The sequence below is a fragment of the Rhinolophus sinicus genome, chromosome 7, assembly GCF_057876585.1.
Source record: "Rhinolophus sinicus isolate RSI-liver-muscle chromosome 7, RSI-T2T, whole genome shotgun sequence".
In the NCBI taxonomy this organism is placed as follows: domain Eukaryota; kingdom Metazoa; phylum Chordata; class Mammalia; order Chiroptera; family Rhinolophidae; genus Rhinolophus; species Rhinolophus sinicus.
The window spans coordinates 29,376,316-29,399,368 of NC_142507.1; the positions used below are offsets into that span (position 1 = coordinate 29,376,316).

A 23,053-nucleotide genomic window follows, 5' to 3' on the forward strand; every position below is an offset into this window, starting at 1 on the left:
CTTCTTTAAAAGTATGTTGTTTAATCTCCATGTATTTGTGTCTTTCCCCGCTTTCTTTTTACAGTTGATATCCAATTTCAAAGCCTTGTGATCAGAGAATATGCATGGTATGATTTCAATCTTCTTAAATTTGTTGAGACTGATTTTATGTCCCAATATATGGTCTACCCTTGAGAATGTTCCGTGTACACTAGAAAAGAATGTATAGTCTGATGTTTTAGGATGAAGTGCTCTGTAAGTGTCAATTATGTCCATTTCATCTAATGTGTCATTTAGGGCTACTATTTCGTTATTTATTTTCTGTTTGGATGATCTATCCATAGCTGTCAATGATGTATTTAAGTCCCCTAGTATAATTGTGTTTTGGTCAATTTCTCCCTTTAGTTCTGTTAGTAGTTGCTTGGTGTATTTCGGTGCTCCCTGATTGGGGGCATAAATATTGATGACTGTTATGTCTTCTTGTTGTACAGTCCCCTTCACCATTATGAAATGTCCATCTTTGTCTCTTGTTATCTTTTTCACCTTGAAGTCTGTTTCATCTGATATCATGATGGCTACACCTGATTTTCTCTGGGTACCATTTGCTTGGAGTGTCAATTTCCACCCTTTCACTTTGAGTCTATGCTTGTCCTTGTAGCTGAGATGTGTCTCTTGGAGACAGCATATGGTTGGGTTTAGTTTTTGGATCCAATCTGCTACTCTGTGCCTTTTTATTGGTGAGTTCAGTCCATTTACATTTAGGGTAATTATTGATATGTGAGGATTTCCTGTCATTCTATCTTTAGTTTTCTGGTAAGGCTGTGTCTCCATTGTTTCTTTGTCTTTTTGTTGTTGTCTATTATTTCTGTGTGGTGGTATTCTATGATGTTTCCCTCTGTTTCTTCTTTTATTACAGTATGTATTTCAGTTCTGGATTTTTTTTGAGTGGTTACCCTTAAATTTATGTAAAAGCAAGTTTGATATTTAGAAAATTCCATTTTCTTCAGCACGTTTACTTTCTCCATTCCCATATTCCGGTTCAGGCCTTTACTCTCCCCCTTTTTATGTTTTGGTTGCCACAAATTGTCCCTGTTGATGGTGGTCGAATAGCCTCCTTTAGTATTTCTTGTAGTGCAGGTCGCGTATTAGAAAATTCCCTCAGCTTCTGTATGTCTGGAAAGGTCTTTATTCCTTCTTCATATCTAAAGGATATCTTTGCTGGGTATATTATTCTTGGCTCATGATTTCTCTCTTTCAATAGTTTGAATATTTGGTTCCACTCCCTCCTGGCTTGTAGAGTTTCTGCTGAAAAATCTGATGATAATCTAATGGGCTTTCCTTTGTAGGTTACCGTCTTCTTTTCCCTGGCTGCCTTGAGGATTCTTTCTTTGTCGTTGATTTTAGACAGTTTCAATACAATGTGCCTTGGAGAAGGCCTGTTGGGATTGAGGTAACTAGGTGTTCTATTTGCTTCTTGGATTCGAGGGTCCAGTTCTGTCCACAAATTTGGGAAGTTCTCATCGACAATTTGTTTGAATATATTCTCTGTTCCCTTCTCTCTTTCTTCTCCTTCTGGTATGCCCATTATTCTTATATTGCTCTTTCTGATGGAGTCAGAAAGTTCTTGTAGAGTTCTTTCATTTCTTTTAAGTCTCAAGTCTCTTTCTTCTTCTATCTGTGTCATTTCCAGGTTTCTATCTTCGATGTCACTGATTCTTACCTCCATCTGGTCAACTCTACTACCTAAACTGGTTATTTCATTCTTAATTTCTTCTATTGAGTTCTTAATCTCTAGAAATTCTATTTGGTTCTTTTTTAAAATTTCAATCTCTTTCGTAAAATGCTCATGCTGTTCTTTGATTGTATTTCTGAGTTCATTTAACTGCCTATCTGTGTTTTCTTGTATCTCGTTGAGTTTTTTCAGAACTGCATTCTTGAATTCTCTGTCATTTAAGGCACATATTTCTGTATCTTTAAGTGCCTTCTCTGGCGATTTTTCACTTTCTTTCTGAGCTATCTTGTTGCCTTGGTTATTCCTGGCGATTACTGGTTTACTATTTCTCTTCCTAGACATCTACAGGAGTGACTTCTGCAACAAGTTCATAGGAAGAGGTCTTTCTTTTGTTTTCCAGTACTTGTTGGTAGAATGTTTTACTTTTTCTCTGACTGCAGGCTTTTTTTTTCTCTCTCACAAGGTAGTGCTATGTTTTCTCTGCACTACTGTAGCTTGTCACACAATGGGGGGATTCCCTGGGAGACAGGCTTCTCCTCTGTTAATAGTTCGTCTAGGTCACAGGGCGCAGTGTCTCCTTGGGTGTGCAGAGAGCTTTTGATGTTGCAAAGCTCTTCCAGCTCCTGATTCAGAGCCTGTATGTTTCAGCAGTTCTGTTTACTCCTGTAGGGATCCACCCAGATAGGTGGGGCCAGGGGCAGGGTGAGCTGTGAGAGGTGGCCCAGAGCAATGGCGGCGACCACCACCACAGCCGGTCCTGCTTCCACAGCTCCCTCCCCTTTGCCCGAATTAGTTGGGCTGTGAATTTGTGTCTTCGGTCCACAGTTCTCAAAACAGCAAATTTTCTGTTGTTTTGATCTGACACTGCTACTGTTTCGCTTCTAGCACCGGGCAGGTGGGGGCGGGGCGAGCTCTGGGAGGGGACGGAGGGGGCGGCTAGTCTCAGTGCCTAAGTCTTCCGTTCTCTGCTTGGCAGTGCGGGCTTAAACCACCGTTTTGAGCCTTTTTTCCTCAGTCGTTTCTCCGAGGTCTGTGCCGTGAGCTTTGGGTTCAGCCGTGTTATATGCTGTCCCCTCAGCCCTGTGGAGCCCTCGCGGAGCCCTAAGCAGTCCAATCTCCCGCAGCTATGGTAGTTCCGGGAAGCAGCGAGCTCGGAGCACTGAGCTAGGTGTGCGTCCTGCGCCCGCGCGGCTCTGTCTCCACGCACCTCTCGGTTTCCTCCTCCCACCACTCTCGCGAATCTCCCACCTGTAGGTGATTTCAGTCGGTAGTGGGCCTCTTCGTCTTGCCTGTCTGCTGTGCAGGGAGTCCTTTGTGGAGTTTTTGTTGTTTGATTCTTTGTAAATTCCAGGGGAGCTTTACAGAGGCTCACCTCACACCGCCATTTTTCCGGACCCAGGTTCCTATTCTAAAACCTATAACATATCTGAATTTTCACTGTTTTCTTTATGACTGTATCCACATTGACACCTTGCTTTGCAACTCAATTGGCAGATATTAATATTCAAAGATCATTTTGTATTCTTCACCTGATCATTGCTTTCAATTATTGCTTCTTTCTCTTCTTCATTAGCCTGTCTATATTGACACTTACCTTCTACATGCTTAAGTCTTCTTCATCTTAAAAAAATAAAAACTCTCATTTGAACTTACATTTCTCTCCAGTTGCCAATCCTCTTTCCAGATAAGATGGGAGAATGTTTACATGTGTCAGTGAATGTTTATGATCTTGTGTCTCCAAACCAGGTTTTTCCAACTTCAACACTATTTTAGGCCTGATAATTCTTTATTGTTGGGGATGTTCTGTACACTGTAGGATGTTTAGCAGCATCCCTGATCTTTAATAAATAGATACCACCCCTGTCCCCCAGTTGTGCCAACCAAAAATATCTGTAGACCACTTTTTTTGGGGGAGGGGCAAAATTATTCCAGTTAAATTAAACTTATAATGGTGGTTGTTTGAATGGTCATGTTCAAAGAGACTCTGAAAAGCTATAACAGCATTTCTTTAGTAGAAGAGAATGTAGCTGATTATGTTACCGGAGTGACAACAATAGCAAAGAGTATAATTCTTTTAAGAAGCTAGGCTGACAGGAAACCAGTAGTGCATTTAGAGAAAAGGTATGAAAAAATGTTGCTCTGGGAAATATTCAGAGTGAACATTGAGAGATTGTATGACTTCAGTTTATTGAAACTTGAAGTCATGCAAAACACATATTAATGAATTTAATTAATTAATTTTTAATTAAGATAAATTCTGTCTGATACTTTATATGTAGTAAGTTAACAAGCTGGGTAACCCATTACCATATTTGATGGAAGAATAGTGCCAGGATTTGGAGGAGAAACATAACCCCTAAAGAGAAATGTTTGCCCTTTGAACCATGATCAAATTTGAGATGAGGTTCATGTATATAAATGTTATTTACATATACCAAGACATTCAGGTTTGTATCAGTTTTGAAAAAAAGTATTGTGAGTTTACGTATAAATTATAGAATGTTATTCTTTATGACAGAAAGGAAAATAATGATGTTTCCATTAAGCATAAGAAGTGAAGTGCCCTCTTCATTTCCGCACACCCAGCACTGACTTTGGGCTACCATTGGATTCAAATCTCTAGGTTGCTCCCTCTTGATGGATAACATAAGGAACTAAATTAAGAAAGTCAGAATGTCTGTTGTGAGAGTATGAGAAAAGGTGATTCCAATGTGGCCTTGAGCTCTGTATTTTATTTTAATATTTTGTACATGTTGTAGAAAATTTCTGAGGCCAATCACATGATGCACTGAAAAGATGTTATAAATAAAAAACAAATTATGTTTTCAAACCCTGGGCTGAAATTAGGGAAATAGCTCTAATTCTCCCATAAATGTGAGTTGCAGTGGTATAATGGTGTCAGCTGGCTCACAAGAGTTAATTTTCCATCTCTCTTCCCAACTCTGTGTTCAGTGACTGGAATCAACCATGGTAGGAATATTTACACCATGGAATCAAAACATGCCACAAATCAGGAATTTTTTCTTTCTTTCCAGAGAACTGTTTCACCTGAAGATAGGTCTTATTTGCCCTACTTCACAGATGAAACTAAGGCTCAGAAAAGTAACTCGCTAAATGAGTTTAACTTTGAAAACTACATGAGTTCTTGGGAGGCAAGGCATAACATTAATGTAAGAGAATTTCTTATTTTTCTACTCAAATGATAGACTCCAGCTGAATTTAGGTTTTCTTCATAGAAGATTCAGTATTCTTGTGAATTGATTTCCTTTTTTTTTTTTTTTTTAATTTTCATTGTGCACAACAGGTTATAATAAGAACATTTTAATGTTTCTTTGTTTTTCTTACCTTCCTCATTGAAAATAGAACGGATCACAAGGCAGTCTTTAAGACCTGGATTTTGGTGTATAGTAGAATGTTATTTTTCCATCATTCTTGATTTTCTAACAAATGTATTATTTGCAAAATATTCCCAACATTTGATTAATTAATCCCTGTTATATTACTAACAAGTTCTATCCTGAATGAAATTTTATCCTGAACAAATTTTTTCAGCTGTCTATTATAGGGTATGCCACTAGTGACCTCTAAGGTCATTACCATTCATACCAGCATGCAGATTCTTAAGCTTCTAACAACTAGAGTATGTCCTGCTGTTAAAATACTAACGTGGGACATAAGTCCTAAATAAAACAATTTTAGACTTATTTTATTGAAGATGTAGCCTCTGGAGCGATTTTTAATTTTGTTGTGAAATGAAGTTTTTATTTTGTTTTGAAAGTTTCAGGATCTGAAGCTGAGGGAATTCTACTGTGAGGGAAACCCACTGTTCTTGAAGCAGCCTGTTAATGCTATAAAACAAGAGGAGGTCTGGAGTCTACAGGTGAAGCTTTATATCATTCCCACAGGTCTTCAAACTAAAGCCATGATTCAAGTTTTAAAAAGTTTTTTTTTTTTTTTTTTAATTAAATTTATTGGGGTGACAATTGTTAGTAAAATTACATAGATTTCAGGTGTACAATTCTGTATTACATCATCTATAAATCCCATTGTGTTTTCATCACCCAGAGTCAGTTCTCCTTCCATCACCATATATTTGATCCCCCTTACCCTCATCTCTCACCCCCCACCCCCTTTACCCTCTGGTAACCACTAAACTATTATCTGTGTCTATGAGTTTTTGTTTCTCATTTGATTTTCTTGTTCTTTCGTTGTTTTTTGTTTATATACCACATATCAGTGAAATCATATGGTCCTCTGCTTTTTCTGTCTGACTTATTTCGCTTAGCATTACACTCTCAAGATCCATCCATGGTGTCACAAATGTTCCTATATCATCTTTTCTTACCGCCGAATAGTATTCCATTGTGTATATATACCACAACTTCTTTATCCATTCATCTATTGAAGGATGTTTTGGTTGTTTCCATGTCTTGGCCACCGTAAACAAAGCTGCAATGAACATTGGAGCACATGAGTCTTTATGTATAAATGTTTTCAGATTTTTTGGGTAGATACCCAGAAGAGGGATTGCTGGGTCATATGGTAATTCTATTCGTAATTTTTTGAGGAACTTCCACACTGCCTTCCATAACGGCTGCACCAGTCTGCATTCCCACCAACAGTGTATGAGGGTTCCTTTTTCTCCACAGCCTCTCCAATACTTGTTATTATTTGTCTTGTTGATGATAGCCATTCTGACTGGGGTGAAGTGATGGCTCGTTGTGGTTTTTATGTGCATTTCTCTGATCATTAGTTATGTTGAGCATTTTTTCATCTGTCGATTGGCCATTTGTATGTCCTCTTTGGAGAAATGTCTCTTCAGGTCCTCTGGCCATTTTCAATTGGGTTGTTTGTTTCTTGTTGTTGAGTTGCATGAGTTCCTTGTATATTTTTGATATTAGCCCCTTATTGAAGGCACTGTTTGCAAAAATCTTCTCCCATTCAGTTGGTTGCCTCTTTATTATGTCGATGGTTTCTTTTGCTGTGCAGAAGCTTTTAAGTTTCATATAGTCCCATTCGTTTATTTTAGCTTTTAATTCCATTGCCTTTGGAGTCAAATTCATAAAATGCTCTTTGAACCCAAGGTCCATACATTTAGTATCTATGTTTTCTTTTATGCAGTTTATTGTGTCACGTCTTATGCTTAAGTCTTTGATCCATTTTGAATTAATTTTCGTACATGGTGACAGATAGCAGTCCAGTTTCATTCTTTTGCACGTGGCTATCCAATTCTTTGAGCACCATTTATTGAAGAGGCTGTCTTTGCTCCATTGCATGTTTTTAGCTTCTTTGTCAAAAATTATCTGTCCATATTTATGTGGTTTTATTTCTGGGTTCTCAATTCGATTACATTGGTCTATGTGTCTGTTTTTCTGCCAATACAATGCTGTTTTGATTATTGTAGCCCTGTAATACAAGCTAAAGTCAGGAAGTGTGATACCTCCAGTATTGTTATTTTTTCTTAAGATTGCTTTGGCTATTTGGGGTCTTTTGTGGTTCCAAACAAATCCGATGATTTTTTGTTCTATTTCTTTAAAAAATGCCATTGGGAGTTTGATGGGGATTGCACTAAATCTGTATATGGCTTTGGGTAATATGGCCATTTTAACTATGTTGATTCTTCCAATCCATGAGCACGGAATGTCTTTCCATTTCTTCCTGTCTTCTTCAATTTCTTTCAAAAATGTCTTAAAGTTTTCAGCATATAGGTCTTTCACATCCTTGGTTAAGTTTATTCCTAGGTATTTTATTCTTTTTGCTGCAATTGCAAAAGGAATTTTTTAAAAATTTCTTTTTCTGAGATTTCATTGTTAGTATATAGGAAAGCAATGGACATTTGTACGTTGATTTTGTAGCCAGCAACTTTACTGTATTCGTTGATTGTTTCTAATAGCTTTTTGGTGGAGTCTTTAGGGTTTTCTATATATAGCATCATGTCATCTGCAAAGAGTGATAATTTAACTTCTTCATTCCCAATTTGGATGCCTTTTATTTCTTTCTCTTGCCTGATTGCTGGCAAGGACTTCCAACACTATGTTGAAAAGCAGAGGTGATAGGGGACAGCCCTGTCGTGTTCCTGGAGATAGAGCAAAGGTCTTCAGTTTTTCACCATTAATTATGAGATTAGTTGAGGGCTTGTCATATATGGCCTTTATTATGTTAAGGTATTTTGCTTCTATTCCTATTTTATTAATTGTTTTAATCATAAATGGATGAGTTATGTTTTCAAATGCTTTTTCTGCATTAATTGATATAATCATATGATTTTTGTCCTTTATTTTGTTTATGTGATGTATCACATTGATGGATTTGCGGATGTTGAACCATCCTTGTGCCTTGGGGATGAACCCCACCCACTTGGCTCTTGATGAATAATCTTTTTAATGCATTGTTGTATTCTATTTGCTAGAATTTTGTTTAGGATTCTTGCATCGATATTCATCAGAGATATTGGTCTGTAGTTTTCTTTTTTTGTGCTGTCCTTACCAGGTTTTGGTATCAGGGTAATGTTGGCCTCATAAAATGAGTTAGGGAGTACTGTCTCTTCTTCAATTTTTTGGAAGAGTTTGAGCAGGATTGGTATTAGATCCCCTTTGAAGGTTTGGTAGAATTCACTAGTGAAGCCATCTGGTCCTGGACTTTTGCTTTTGGGAAGGTTTCAGATTAACTGATTCAATTTCGTTACTGATGATCGGTCTGTTTAGATTTTCCAGTTCTTCATGGTTCAGCCTTGGAAGGCTATATGTTTCTAAGAACTTGTCCGTTTCTTCTAGGTTATTGAATTTGGTGGCATATAGTCCTTCATAATACTCTTGGATGATCATTTGTATTTCTGTGGTGCCTGTGATAACTTCCTCTTTTTTGTTTCTGACTTTGTGAATTAGTGTCTTCTCTCTTTTTATCTTTCTGAGTCTAGCCAAGGGTTTGTCAATTTTGTTAATTTTTTCAAAGAATCAGCTCTTTGTCACATTAATTTTTTCCATTGTCTTTTTGTTTTCTATTTCATTTATTTCTGCTCTGATTTTCGTTATTTCCTTTCTTCTGCTGACCTTGGGGTCACTTGTTCTTCTTTTTCTAGTTCTTTAAGGTGTAATATGAGGTTATTTATTTGGTATTTTTCTTGTTTCTTATGATAGGCCTGTAATGATATACATTTCCCTCTTAAAACTGCTTTCGCTGCATCCCAAAATTTTGGTAGGATGTATTTTCATTGTCATTTGTTTCTATGTATCTTTTGATCTCCCCTCTAATTCCTTCATTGACCCAGTCGTTCTTTAAAAGTATGTTGTTTAATCTCCATGTATTTATGTGTTTTCCTGCTTTCTTTTTGCAGTTGATAGCCAATTTCAAAGCCCTGTGATCAGAGACTATGCTTGGTATGATTTCAATCTTCTTAAATTTGCTGAGGCTGATTTTATGTCCCAATATATGGTCTATCCTTCAAAATGTTCCATGTACACTAGAAAAGAATGTATAGTCTGATGTTTTAGGATGAAGTGCTCTATATATGACAATTACGTCCATTTCATCTAATGTATCATTTAAGGCTGCTATTTCGTTATTTATTTTCTGTTTGGATGACCTATCCATAGTTGTCAATGATGTACTTAAGTCCCCTAGTATAATTGTGTTTTGGTCAATTTCTCCCTTTAATTCTGTTAGTAGTTGCTTGGTATATTTCGGGGCTTCCTGATTGGGAGCATAAATATTGATGACTGTTATGTCTTCTTGTTGTATAGTCCCCTTTACCATTATGATATGTCCATCTTTGTCTCTTGTTATCTTTTTCAACCTGAAGTCTGTTTCATCTGATATCAGTATGGCTACACCTGATTTTCCTCTGGGCACCATTTGCTTGGAGTGTCAATTTCCACCCTTTCGCTTTGAGTCTATGTTTGTCCTTGTAGCTGAGATGTGTCTCTTGGAGACAACATATGGTTGGGTTTAGTTTTTTTGATCCAATCTGCTGCTCTGTGCCTTTTTATTTGTGAGTTCAGTCCATTTGCATCTAGGGTGATTATTGATATGTGAGGATTTCCTGTCATTCTATCTTTAGTTTTCTGGTAAGGCTGTGTCTCCATTGTTTCTTTGCCTTTTTGTTGTTCTCTATTATTTCTGTGTTATGGTATTCTATGACGTTTCCCTCTGTTTCTACTTTTATTACAGTATATATTTCAGTTCTGGATTTTTTTTGAGTGGTTACCCTTAAGTTTATGTAAAAGAAAGTTTGATATTTAGAGTATTCCATTTTCTTCAGCACGCTTACTTTCTCCATTCCCATATTCCGGTTCAGGCCTTTACTCTCCCCCTTTTTGAGTTGTGGTTGCCACAAATTGTCCCTGTTGATGGTGGTCGAACATCCTCCTTTAGTATTTCTTGTAGTGCAGGTCGTGTATTAGAACATTGCCTCAGCTTCCCTATATCTGGAAAGGTCTTTATTTCTCCTTCATATCTAAAGAATATCTTTGCTGGATATATTATTCTTGGCTCATAATTTCTCTCTTTCAATAGTTTGAATATTTGGTTCCACTCCCTCCTGGCTTGTAGAGTTTCTGCTGAAAAATCTGATGATAATCTAATGGGCTTTCCTTTGTAGGTTACCGTCTTTTTTTCCCTGGCTGCCTTGAGGATTCTTTCTTTGTCGTTGATTTTAGACAGCTTCAATACAATGTGCCTTGGAGAAGGCCTGTTGGGATTGAGGTAATTAGGTGTTCTATTTGCTTCTTGGATTCGAGGATCCAGTTCTGTCCATTCTGTCCACAAGTTTGGGAAGTTCTCATCGACAATTTGTTTGAATATATTCTGTGTTCCCTTCTCTCTTTCTTCCTCTTCTGGTATGGCCATTATTCTTATATTGTTCTCTCTGATGGAGTAAGCAGTTCTTGTAGAGTTCTTTCATTTCTTTTAAGTCTTACGTCTCTTTCTTCTTCCATCTATGTAATTTCCAGGTTTCTATCTTTGTTGTCACTGATTCTTTCCTCCATCTGGTCAACTCTACTACCTACGCTGGTTATTTCATTCTTAATTTCTTCTATTGAGTTCTTAATCTCCAGAAATTCCATTTGGTTCTTTTTTAAAATTCCAATCTCTTTCGTAAAATGCTCATGCTGTTCTTTGATTGTGTTTCTGAGTTCATTTAACTGCCTATCTGTGTTTTCTTGCATCCCGTTGAGTTTTTTCAGAGCTTCAATCTTGAATTCTCTGTCATTTAAGTCACATATTTCCAAATATTTATGTTCCTTTTCTGGAGACTTTTCACTTTCTTTCTGAGCTATCTTGTTGCCTTGGTTATTCATGGCAATTACTGATTTATTATTTCTCTTCCTAGACGTCTACAGTAGTGGCTTCTGCAACAGGTTTATACGAAGAAGTCTTTCTTTTGTTTTCCAGTACTTGTTGGTAGAATGTTTTATTTTTTCTCCAACTGCAGCTTATTTTTCTTCTCCCACACTGTAGTGCTATGTTTTCTCTGCACTATTCCAGCTTCTCACACAATGGAGGGATTCCCTGGGAGACGGGCTTCTCCTCTGTTAATAGTTCACCTAGGTCACATGGTGCAATGTGCGTGTGGGTATGCGGAGAGCTTTTGAAGTTCCAAAGCTGTTCCTGCACCAGTTTCAGAGCCGGTATGTTTCAGCAGTTCTGTTTACTCCTGCAGGGATCCGCCCAGATAGGTGGGGCCAGGGGCAGGGTGAGTTGTGAGAGGTGGCCCAGAGCAATGGCAGCGACCACCACCACAGCCGGTCCTGCTTCCACAGCTCCCTCCCCTTTGCGGAACTAGTTGGGCTGCGAATCTGTGTCTGCAGTCCACAGATCTCAGAACAGCAAATATTCTGTTCTTTTGATCTGACACTGCTACTGTTACCTTTCTAGCACTGGGCAGGTGGGGGCAGGGCGAGCTCTGGGAGGGTAGGGAGGGGGCGGCTATTCTCAGTGCCTAAGGCTTCCATTCTCTGCTCCGCAGTGAGGGCTTAAACCACGGTTTTCAGCCTTCTTCCCTCATTCTTTTCTCCGAGGTCTCTGCCGTGAGTGTTGGGTTCAGCCATGTTACATGCTGCCCCCTCAGCCCTGTGGGCCATAAGTGGAGCCTTAGCAGTCTGAGTTCTTCCCTCTCCTGCAGCTGCAGTAGTTCCAGGATGTAGCGAGCTCGGAGCACTGAGCTAGGTCTGCATCCTGCGCCCGCGCAGCTCCATCTCCGCACTTCTCTCTTCCCTCCTCTCCCCGCTCGCGCAATTTGCCCACTTGTAGGTGAGTTCATTGGTGGACCTCTTCATCTTTCCTGTTTGCTGTGCAGGGAGTCCTTTGTGGAGTTATTGTTGTTTGATTAGTTGTAAATTTCAGGGGAGCTTTACAGAGGCTCACCTCACGCCGCCATTTTGATTGTAAATCCTAGGATTTAATTTTAAGTATTATATAATTAAAAAATATTTTTTAACTTTCAGGTGATGATATTGACGGTCCTGGTGAGAGTCAGCTTCACCACCCCTTTTATTGTTTAATATTGTAATATTGTTACCTTACATGAAATTTCTGGACATATCTATGTGGATAGGTTTAATACAGGTTGAATTGAGAGATTTGATGAATAGAAAGCAGTACTCTTTACCATTATGGCTCTATTGAAGTACTCAATGAAGGACTAATGCTTTTCTAACTTTAACATGCAAAGGGATTACATGAGGAACCTTACTAATTGCAGATTCTGATTGAGTATGTCTGGAATGCAGTTGAGAGTCTGAATTTTTAACGAGCTTCCATGTGCTACAAATTCTACTGGTTCATCGTCTGCAATTTCAGTAGTAAGGATCTAGACAGTAGTAAATATGATAGTCAATTTTCAAGTTCAGTCTGAATATCTGTACAGTTCTTGCTTACTGTAATGAGAAGTACAAAATTTAAACTAAACTTTATCTAATAATGTAAATTTATTATAACTTGGAGTTTTGTATGTAACAGACATAGAAATATCACAATGGAAGTAAGTTTCTTTTCTTATATTATTGAAAACTAAATTTATCTACAATACCAGTGAGTCATTGACATTATACTTCATTATATATACTATGGAAATTTAATTTAATAGACTGCAAAAAATAAGCCAAAAATATAAACTAATGAAATGGGAATCCATGTAATATAAAACAGCTAGTTTGAAAATTATCTGAGGAACAATATTCTTTTTTAATCTAGGAAATAACATCAAGATTTATAATGAATCAGCTAGCAGAAAAGAACCCTTTCCTAATGCAAGCCATAGAATGGTACCCAGAGGTCAGGAGCACAATCTCTCAGGGAAGAAAATGTGCAGTATGTGGAAAGTCATTTTTAACCATATGGCTGGAATGTGTTGAATTTGTTCCTCCATCAAAGGTAAGTGGTGCTTTTTGTGTGAATATGAGCATAAGTCCTCCTCTTATTCTTTGTCCTTATCTAAATCAAACAATGCTAACTAGATTTATGTGTAAGAATCCACTTCTATGATAATATAATATTGTCCCAGTTTTACTGAGATATAACTGACACATAATATTATGCAAGTTTAGGTGTATAATGTGTTGATTAATTGTAAGCGGGCATTTTCCTGCCAAATCGCGTCGTAACGCGGGGCTTTTTTGACATTTTCTCGCCAAAATTAGACTTTCCATAAAATATTCATATTTTTCTATCTATTTGATATTTTTCTATGAAACTTTCAGTGTTTTAGTTTAAAAAGAGGTGCAAAATATGTGTTATTCTCGTCTCCCGCGCTTTGGTATAAAAAGCGATATGACGAGTTTACTCGTTTCCTGCAAAAAATGTGTTAAATACATTTATAAATTGCAAAATGATTACCGCCATAGTATTAGTTACCGCCTCCATCCTATCACATAGTTATCACCTCTTTTTTTTTTTGTGGTGAGAGCAATTAAGATCTACTCTTTTAGTGACATTGAAATATATGATACAGTATTAGTAGTTATAATCACCATACTGTACATTAGGTGCCCAAACTTGTTAATCTTGTAACTGGAAATTTGTACCTTTTGACCAATATCTCCCAATTTTTCCTACCCCCACCCTTGGAAACTACGACTTTGCTTTTCCTCTGAGTTTGTCATGTTTTAGATTCCACATGTAAATGATGTCATAAGCATTTGTCCTTCTTTGTCTGATTTACTTCAGTTAGTATAATGCGCTCAAGATCCATCTAAGTTGTCATGAATGGTAGGATTTCCTTCTTTTTCATGGCTGAATAATATTCCATGGCTATTGTGAGTACTGATGCAATGAACATGAGAGTGCAGATATCTCCATGAGATTCTGATTTCAATTTCCTTGGGCATATACTCAGAAGTGGGATTGTTGGAGCATATTTTTAGTTTCAATTTTTTGAGGAGCCTGCATACTGCATACTGTTTTCCACAGTGGTGGTACCAATTTGCATTCCAGTGCATTAGGGTTCAGTCCCTCTGCTTATTTTTTAATTGGGTTGTTAGTTTTTTGGCTGTTGAGTTGTATGAATTCTTTACATATTTTGGATATTAACCCTGGTCAGATATATAATTTGCAAATATTTTCTCCCATTCTGTAGGTTGCCTGTTCATTTTGTTGAATTTCTTTTGCTGTACAAATTTTTTTAGTTTGACGTAGTCCCACTTATTTATTTGTGCTTTTATTGCTTGTACTTTTGCTGTCATATCCAGAAATTACTGCCAAAACCTATGTCAAAGGTTTTTTTTCTCCAACATCATTTGTTGAAGAGACTATCTTTTCCCAATTGAAAAGTATTCTTGGCTTCCTTGTCAAATATTAGTTGACTGTATATGTGGAGGTTTATTTCTGGGCTTTTAATTCCATTCCATTGGTCTATGTGTCAATTTTTATGCCAGTACCATACTGTGTTTTTGATTACTCAAAACAGCTTTGTAGTATAGTTTGAAATCAGGAAATGTGATGAATTTTGCTTTCATCTTTCTTAGGATTGCTTTGGCTATTTGGGGTGTTTTGTGGCTTCATACAAATTTTACGATTGCTTTTCTATTTCTGTAAAAAATGCCATTGGAATTTTAATAAGGATTGCATTAAATCTAGAGATGGCTTTGGGTAATATGGATATTTTGACAATATTAATTCTTGTGATCCATGAACATGGGATTTCTTCCCATTTGTTTGTGTCTTCTTAATATATTTCATCCAAGTCTTAGAGTTTTCAGCATACAGATTTTTCACCTCCTTTTTTAGATATATTCTTAAGAACTTGATTGTTTTTGGTGCGCTGGTGAATGGGATTATTTTATTTATTTCTTTTTCAGATGTGTTTTTGTTAGTGTATAGAAACACAATTGTTTTCTGTATGTTGACTTTGTATCCTGTAACTTTACTGAATTTGTTGATTAGCTCTAGCAGTTTTTTGGAGCAGTCTTTAGGATTTTCTATATATAAAATCATATTGTCTGCAAACAAAGATGATTTTACTTCTTTTTTTCCCATTTGGATGCCTTTTATTTTATTTTCCAACCTGACTGTTCTGGATAGGATTTCCAGTACTGTGTTGTATAGGAGGGGTGAGAATGGGTACTGCATATATAGAGAGAGCCCAGCACAGTGCATGCTACATATTTTATTTCTAAGGATGTCTAGTGAATCCCAACATCTGGATTTGAATACTAGCTCCTCTGTTTTATTAGGTTATTAATATATTATATCAAATGTATCGTAGAGATAAATCTGGCAGAGCTGCTGCCAAAAAGGGATAATGTCAAGGTGAAATAATGGTTGAGGAGAAATTTGAAAGTCAAAACCTGCTGGACATTAAACACCAAAAGAAAAGAGAGGTCATCAGTGGAAAAATAAAAATAGAAATGCATCTTGTTCTCAAGATGGGAGTAAATCTATGATCTTGATTGCTTTCATAACCTATCTGTGAATTGTTCGCATTACCATCTGAAATGCATTGTTATATTTAAGAGACATTTAAAGAGTATAACACATGTCATATTACATACTTGATAAAAGTTGCCAAAACACTCTGTTTTTCACTGACCATGATATGAACACCTTGGATAAGTTGCCATGTTCATTTTTTCCCAATGCTCTGATAGATTTCCTCTCAAAATCGTCTGATGAGCTGCTAGTCTCATTTTAAGTAGAGAAATTGCAGCCTAATTATAATAACCACAGCCAACATTTTTTGGTACTGACTGGGTTTCTGACATTGTGCTAAGCATGTCACCTGGAATACCTCAATTAATATAAAAAATAACCCTGTGACACCAAAGAGAAATCCAAGGTGCAGAGGAGTGAAGTAATTTGACCAAGTTCACGAAGCGGCTAAGTAGAGGCTATGGGCAGTGCATCCACATATGTGATTCCTTGCTCTTAAACAGAGATGCTGGACCATCTTTCTAATGCTTTTCAACCCAGTTATTTCTCATTTGTTTCAACTAAATATAAGGCATTCATGTTAAAAGGCCTTATTTTGTCATAATTTATTTATTCACTTAAATTCATTAATTCTTTCCTACTTTGTGTCAGGTCCTTTACCAAGGGCTGGGAATAAAGATCCCTGGCCCTCTAGGAACTTGCGAGTTCACAGGAGAAGTCGTATAATAAGGTGATGAAAATGACAAATTAGGCTTGATGACAAGCCCTAGCACTTACCACCTGTGTCATCTTAACTTCCTCTTTGAGGCTAAGCTTCCATCTGTGATAATAATTGTACCTATCTCACAGGACTCTGATGAATGATACATGAGTAATGCATAGGCAGTGGTTAGAAAAGCAGGTGCTTAATAAAGGTAGTACATAGTAGGTGCTTAATAAGGATAGATTTTTTAAAATCAAGCCTTCCAGACAAGAAAGAATGATTACATTCTTGTGATAAGTTTTATGATGGAGGGGTGCACAGAGTGATATGAGAAAAAGGCATCTCAATTAAATGGTTACGTTCTCTGGTCTGTTACCGGGCCTACCACAGTGATTGTGTTTGGTACTTGGAGAATGCATAATGCACATCAAAATTATTTAGATAAGCATTGATTGTAAATGTGCTTTAAAAGATGGGGGGCTTTAAGATAAAGACCCAGTGAACAGGCATTTTAAATGAGGGGACTGTCTGAGTAAAGGTAACAGTATAAATAAATTGCACAATGAATACAGGTAACTCATTGAGTATGAGGTGTGGGAATGAGGTTAGAAAGAAGTGGGTGTGAGATGGGGATGGCTCTTGTGCGTTAAATTTAAAATTAATTTCAAAAGCTACTGTATTAGTTTGTTGTGGCTGCCATAACAAATCACCATAGACTGAATAAGTTAAACAACAGAAATTTATTTTCTCATAATTCTAGAGGCTAGAAGTCCGAGACCAAGGTATCAGAATGCTTGGTTTCTTCTGTGGTCTCTCTCCTTGGCTTGTAGATGGCTGTCTTCTCCCTGTGTCTTCACATCATTTTCCTTCTGCTCGTGTCTGTGTCCAAATTTCCTCTTCTTATAAGTACACCAGTCATATTCATTCAAGCCCACCCTTGATGTTATTTTAACTTAATCACCACTTTGCAGATGCTGTCTCCAAATACAGTCACATTTGGAGATACTGGGGGCTAGGACTCTGACATATGAATTTGGGAGGGGGATACGATTCAGCTCATAACAGCTACTTACAGTTTTGAAGCAGTGGAGTAGCAAGATGATATTTGTTTTTGTCAAAGACAGATTGGAATTGGTGATGTGGATTCAAGGATTGTTTATATAAGTATGACACTTGAAGCCATGGGAATGAAAATTGCTGAGAACAGTTTACGGTGAATTGAGATCAGAAGGACAGAATCCTTGAGGATAACAATATTAAATGGTTGGGCAAAACCAGAAGTCAGCAAAGGAGAATGAGAAAATGCACTCATGGAGAGAGGAGTAAAACCAGGTAGAGTAGGGACAAATTTTCTAGCTATAAAACAAAGATATGTAAGAAATAGGATTTTCTTACTTTTTCTTCTGCTGAACTTATCTTCTGTTTGGACCCTCATTCTACTGGAAAACTTATTCTAGTTAATTCCAGTTTTATGTGGTAATTTTTAGGATGATCTTAGTCATTTCAGAATTAATCTTGATCATTTAGGATTTCCTTCTCCTTGCTTTCTTCAAGAGCAATATGTTCTGCCAACATCTTCTGTTCCATGTGAGCATCCCCTGAGGTATATGGTCATCCTATCAAGACCTCAAATATGGTCCTGTTTCCATGATGGTGTCTGCTGAGTTGCCCACTTGCCACCGATCTCTGCTTATCTGTCCATGTGCCCTGTGCCTTCTTGTTCTCACCTTGAAGTCCCTTTGGCTTGCTGGTCCTCTTTCAGCCAATTCCACACTATTCTTTGATTGTGAGAAAACTTGGTTCTTCCCTTATTCCATTATGGACTCTAGAATGAGTTGATTAAAGGTGCCACATTGAGAGATTTAGGGCTGAGGAGAAAAAACTGGACTGGAAAATTTAGAGGAGGAAGATGGTGCCCTTTGTGTCATTAAATGGGTGGGGGGTGGGCTAGAAGCAAGTTGCATCAATCAGGTGGCTAAATGGGAACACAGAAGTGAAGCCAGCAAGTCTTGACTAATCTCCAAAAAATATAGACAGTAAAAGGTGGAAGAACAATAGGATATTCTCTGGAGAGTGAAGAGGGCTTGAGGAAAGATTTTGAGGATGGGGGAATATGTGCATAATTTTAGGTTGTGAAAGGAGCTAGTAGAAGATAAAACTTAAAATTAGTCTATTTTGTATGCCAATTCAGGAAGAGTTTAATGTTTTTATTATCGACTGCCTATTTTAAGGTTAGAATTTGGTTACCACATGGTAATCCTCATCTGTTCCATTACCTTAAAGTATTGAGTAAGCCACAAAGAGAGGTATGAAAGTTTTTAAACAACTAGATAGTGGTAGTGCTTTCCACTTACAAAATTACTTTTACATATATTTTTCCTTTAATACCTTAAAGGTGTTAAAGGGTACTCACTATATGCAAGGTACTGTGCTAGGCTCTCAGGGGCCAAAGATGAATAAGACACAGTCCATACCATCAAGAAGATCACAGACTATTAAAATATAATGTTATAAGATTAAAATAAGGCATTATATACTCATGCTATGGAGTCACAGACAGAGCAAATGGCTACTTAGGAGGTGTTTTAGTTTGCTCAGGCTGCTAAAATGAAATACCACAGACTGGGTAGCTTATAAAAAACAGAAATTTAGCTCTGGAGGCTGGAAGTCCAAAATCAGTGTGCCAGCATGTTGGGTTGGAGGGCCTCTTTGGGTCATGGTCTTCCTGAAGGTAACTGAAGATGCTAGGAAGCTATGGGTCTCTTTTATAAGGGCACTAATCCCAATCATGAGGACTTTGCCCTCATGACCTAATCACCTCTAAAAACTCACCTCCTAATACCATCATATTAATCATGAGGATTTCAACATATGAATTTTTGGGGGGGACACAAACATTCAACCTATAGCAGGAGGCTTAGGGGAAACTTTCCTGAGGAGTTGACCTTTGAGTAACATGAGTTCTCAATCTTCATATTAACTCTGTGACTTTGTTTTCATTGTCCCATTCACAGATGAGGTAACTAAATAAGTTAAGTAGCTGTTCATAAGTTTCACACACACACACACACACACACACACACACACACACACACACGTTAACATTAGTCAGCACTGAAGAAAGAATAGGAGAATAAGGAGAATAAAGAGATTTTGTATCTATGTAATTTCATTTTAAAAACTAAAAAGGAAGTAAGACTACATTTTTATCAATTAACTGTATTGGAATTCATTATAAAAGCATCAACAAAGTGGCATAAGAATATAGCATGGGTTAAAAACATAGTGGTTAAAAAAATTAACAGGAGACCTGGATGTGAATACTTGCTAGTGACAGAAAATGTTCAAATATTGAAGAAAGACATGATCCATCACATTGAAAAAGCACATTGAAGGCCAAGCAAAATAAATAAGACCTAGACGAACCCATACCTAGGCACATTTTTGGTAAAGGTGCATACCACCAAAGAGAAGCTATTAAGAACTAAAGATAATCAAGGGAAAAATGGCGGAGTGAGGTGAGCCTCTGTAAAGCTCCCCTGGAATCTACAAAGAATCGAACAACAAAAACTCCACAAAGGACTCCCTGCACAGCAGACAGGCAAGACGAAGAGGCCCACTACCGACTGAAATCACCTACAGGTGGGAGATTCACGCGAGTGGAGGGAGGAGGAAAGGGAGAAGCACGCGGAGACGGAGCCGCGCGGGCGCAGGACGCAGACCTCGCTCAGTGCACCGAGCTCGCTGCTTCCCGGAACTACCGCAGCTGCGGGAGAGGGAAGAACTCGGACTGCTAGGGCTCCGCTTGTGGCCCACGGGGCTGAGGGGACAGCATATAACACGGCTGAACCCAACGCTCACGGCAGAGACCTCGGAGAAAAGACTGAGGGAAAAAGGCTGAAAACGGTAGTTTAAGCCGCACTGCCGAGCAGAGAACAGAGCCTTAGGCACTGAGACTAGCCGCCCCCTCCCTCCCCTCCCAGAGCTCGCCCCGCCCCCACCTGCCCGGTGCTAAAAGCGAAACAGTAGCAGTGTCAGATCAAAACAACAGAAAATTTGCTATTTTGAGAACTGTGTACCGCAGACACAAATTCACAGCCCAACTAGTTCTGGCAAAGGGGAGAGAGCTGTGGAAGCAGGACCGGCTGTGGTGGTGGTCGCCGCCATTGCTCTGGGGCACCTCTCACAACTCACCCCGCCTCTGACCCCACCTATCTGGGCGGATCCCTGCAGGAGTAAACAGAACTGCTGAAACATACGGGCTCTGAATCAGGAGCTGGAAGAGCTTTGGAACACCAAAAGCTCTCCGCATACCCCCCGGGACACTGCGCCCTGTGACCTAGACGAACTATAAATAGAGGAGAAGCCCGTCTCCCAGGGAATCCCCCCATTGTGTGAGAAGTTGGAATAGTGCAGAGAAAATAGCACTACCGTGTGGGAGAAGAAAAATAAGTTGCAGTTGGAGAAATAATAAAACACTCTACCAACAAGTACTGGCAAACAAAAGAAAGACCGCTTCCTATCAACCTGTTGCAGAAGTCACTCCTGTAGATGTCTAGGAAGAGAAATAGTAAACCAGTAATCGCCATGAATAACCAAGGCAACAAGATAGCTCAGAAAGAAAGTGAAAAATCTCCAGAGAAGGGACTTAAAGATACAGAAATATGTGACTTAAATGACAGAGAATTCAAGATTGCAGTTCTGAAAAAACTCAACGAGATACAAGAAACACAGATAGGCAGTTAAATGAACTCAGAAACTCAATCAAAGAACAGTATGAGCATTTTACGAAAGAGATTGAAATCTTAAAAAAGAACCAAATAGAATTTCTGGAGATTAAGAACTCAATAGAAGAAATTAAGAATGAAATAACCAGCTTAGGTAGTAGAGTTGACCAGATGGAGGAAAGAATCAGTGACATCGAAGATAGAAACCTGGAAATGACACAGATAGAAGAAGAAAGAGACTTGAGACTTAAAAGAAATGAAAGAACTCTACAAGAACTTTCTGACTCCATCAGAAAGAGCAATATAAGAATAATGGGCATACCAGAAGGAGAAGAAAGAGAGAAGGGAACAGAGAATATATTCGAACAAATTGTCGATGAGAACTTCCCAAATTTGTGGACAGAACTGGACCCTCGAATCCAAGAAGCAAATAGAACACCTAGTTACCTCAATCCAAACAGGCCTTCTCCAAGGCACATTGTATTGAAGCTGTCTAAAATCAGCGACAAAGAAAGAATCCTCAAGGCAGCCAGGGAAAAGAAGACGGTAACATACAAAGGAAAGCCCATTAGATTATCATCAGATTTTTCAGCAGAAACTCTACAAGCCAGGAGGGAGTGGAACCAAATATTCAAACTATTGAAAGAGAGAAATCATGAGCCAAGAATAATATATCCAGCAAAGATATCCTTTAGATATGAAGGAGGAATAAAGACCTTTCCAGACATACAGAAGCTGAGGGAATTTTCTAATACACGACCTGCACTACAAGAAATACTAAAGGAGGCTATTCGACCACCATCAACAGGGACAATTTGTGGCAAACAAAACTCAAAAAAGGGGAGAGTAAAGGCCTGAACCGGAATATGGGAATGGAGAAAGTAAGCGTGCTGAAGAAAATGGAATACTCTAAATATCAAACTTTCTTTTACATAAACTTAAGGGTAACCACTCAAAAAAAATCCAGAATTGAAATATATACTGAAATAAAAGAAGAAACAGAGGGAAACATCATAGAATACCACCACACAGAAATAATAGACAACAACAAAAAGGCAAAGAAACAATGGAGACACAGCCTTACCAGAAAACTAAAGATAGAATGACAGGAAATCCTCACATATCAATAATCACCATAAATGTAAATGGACTGAACTCACCAATAAAAAGGCACAGAGTAGCAGATTGGATCAAAAAACTAAACCCAACCATATGCTGTCTCCAAGAGACACATCTCAGCTACAAGGACAAGCATAGACTCAAAGTGAAAGGGTGGAAATTGACACTCCAAGCAAATGGTACCCAGAGAAAATCAGGTGTAGCCATAATGATATCAGATGAAACAGACTTCAAATGAAAAAGATAACAAGAGATAAAGATGGACATTTCATAATGGTGAAGGGGACTGTACAACAAGAAGACATAACAGTCATCAATATTTATGCCCCCAATCAGGGAGCACCGAAATACACCAAGCAACTACTAACAGAACTAAAGGGAGAAATTGACCAAAACACAATTATACTAGGGGACTTAAATACATCATTGACAGCTATGGATAGATCATCCAAACAGAAAATAAATAACGAAATAGTAGCCCTAAATGACACATTAGATGAAATGGACATAATTGACATTTATAGAGCACTTCATCCTAAAACATCAGACTATACATTCTTTTCTAGTGTACACGGAACATTCTCAAGGATAGACCATATATTGGGACATAAAATCAGTCTCAACAAATTTAAGAAGATTGAAATCATACCATGCATATTCTCTGATCACAAGGCTTTGAAATTGGATATCAACTGTAAAAAGAAAGCGGGGAAAGACACAAATACATGGAGATTAAACAACATATTTTTAAAGAAGGACTGGGTCAAAGAAGAAATTAGAGAAGAGATCAAAAAATACATAGAAACAAATGACAATGAAAATACATCCTACCAAAATTTTGGGGATGCAGCGAAAGCAGTTTTAAGAGGGAAATTTATCTCATTACAGGCCTATCTCAAGAAACAAGAAAACTCTCAAATAAATAACCTC

At 37.9% G+C, this 23,053-nt stretch overlaps 1 protein-coding gene across 3 annotated transcripts in view; it reads left to right on the plus strand.

The window, feature by feature from the left end:
* LRRC69 (leucine rich repeat containing 69) overlaps positions 1 to 23,053 on the plus strand; it is a 122,596-nt gene that overhangs the window by 73,344 nt on the left and 26,199 nt on the right. Inside the window, exons 6-7 of one of the 3 annotated variants that reach the window (XM_074319070.2) lie at positions 5,490 to 5,591; positions 12,902 to 13,081. The exons of 1 other annotated variant lie outside the window; for it this stretch is intronic. In XM_074319070.2, the coding sequence (XP_074175171.1) occupies positions 5,490 to 5,591; positions 12,902 to 13,081 (282 nt within the window). The remainder of the gene's footprint in view (positions 1 to 5,489; positions 5,592 to 12,901; positions 13,082 to 23,053) is intronic. One more of the 3 variants, XM_074319069.2, reaches the window with a different exon arrangement.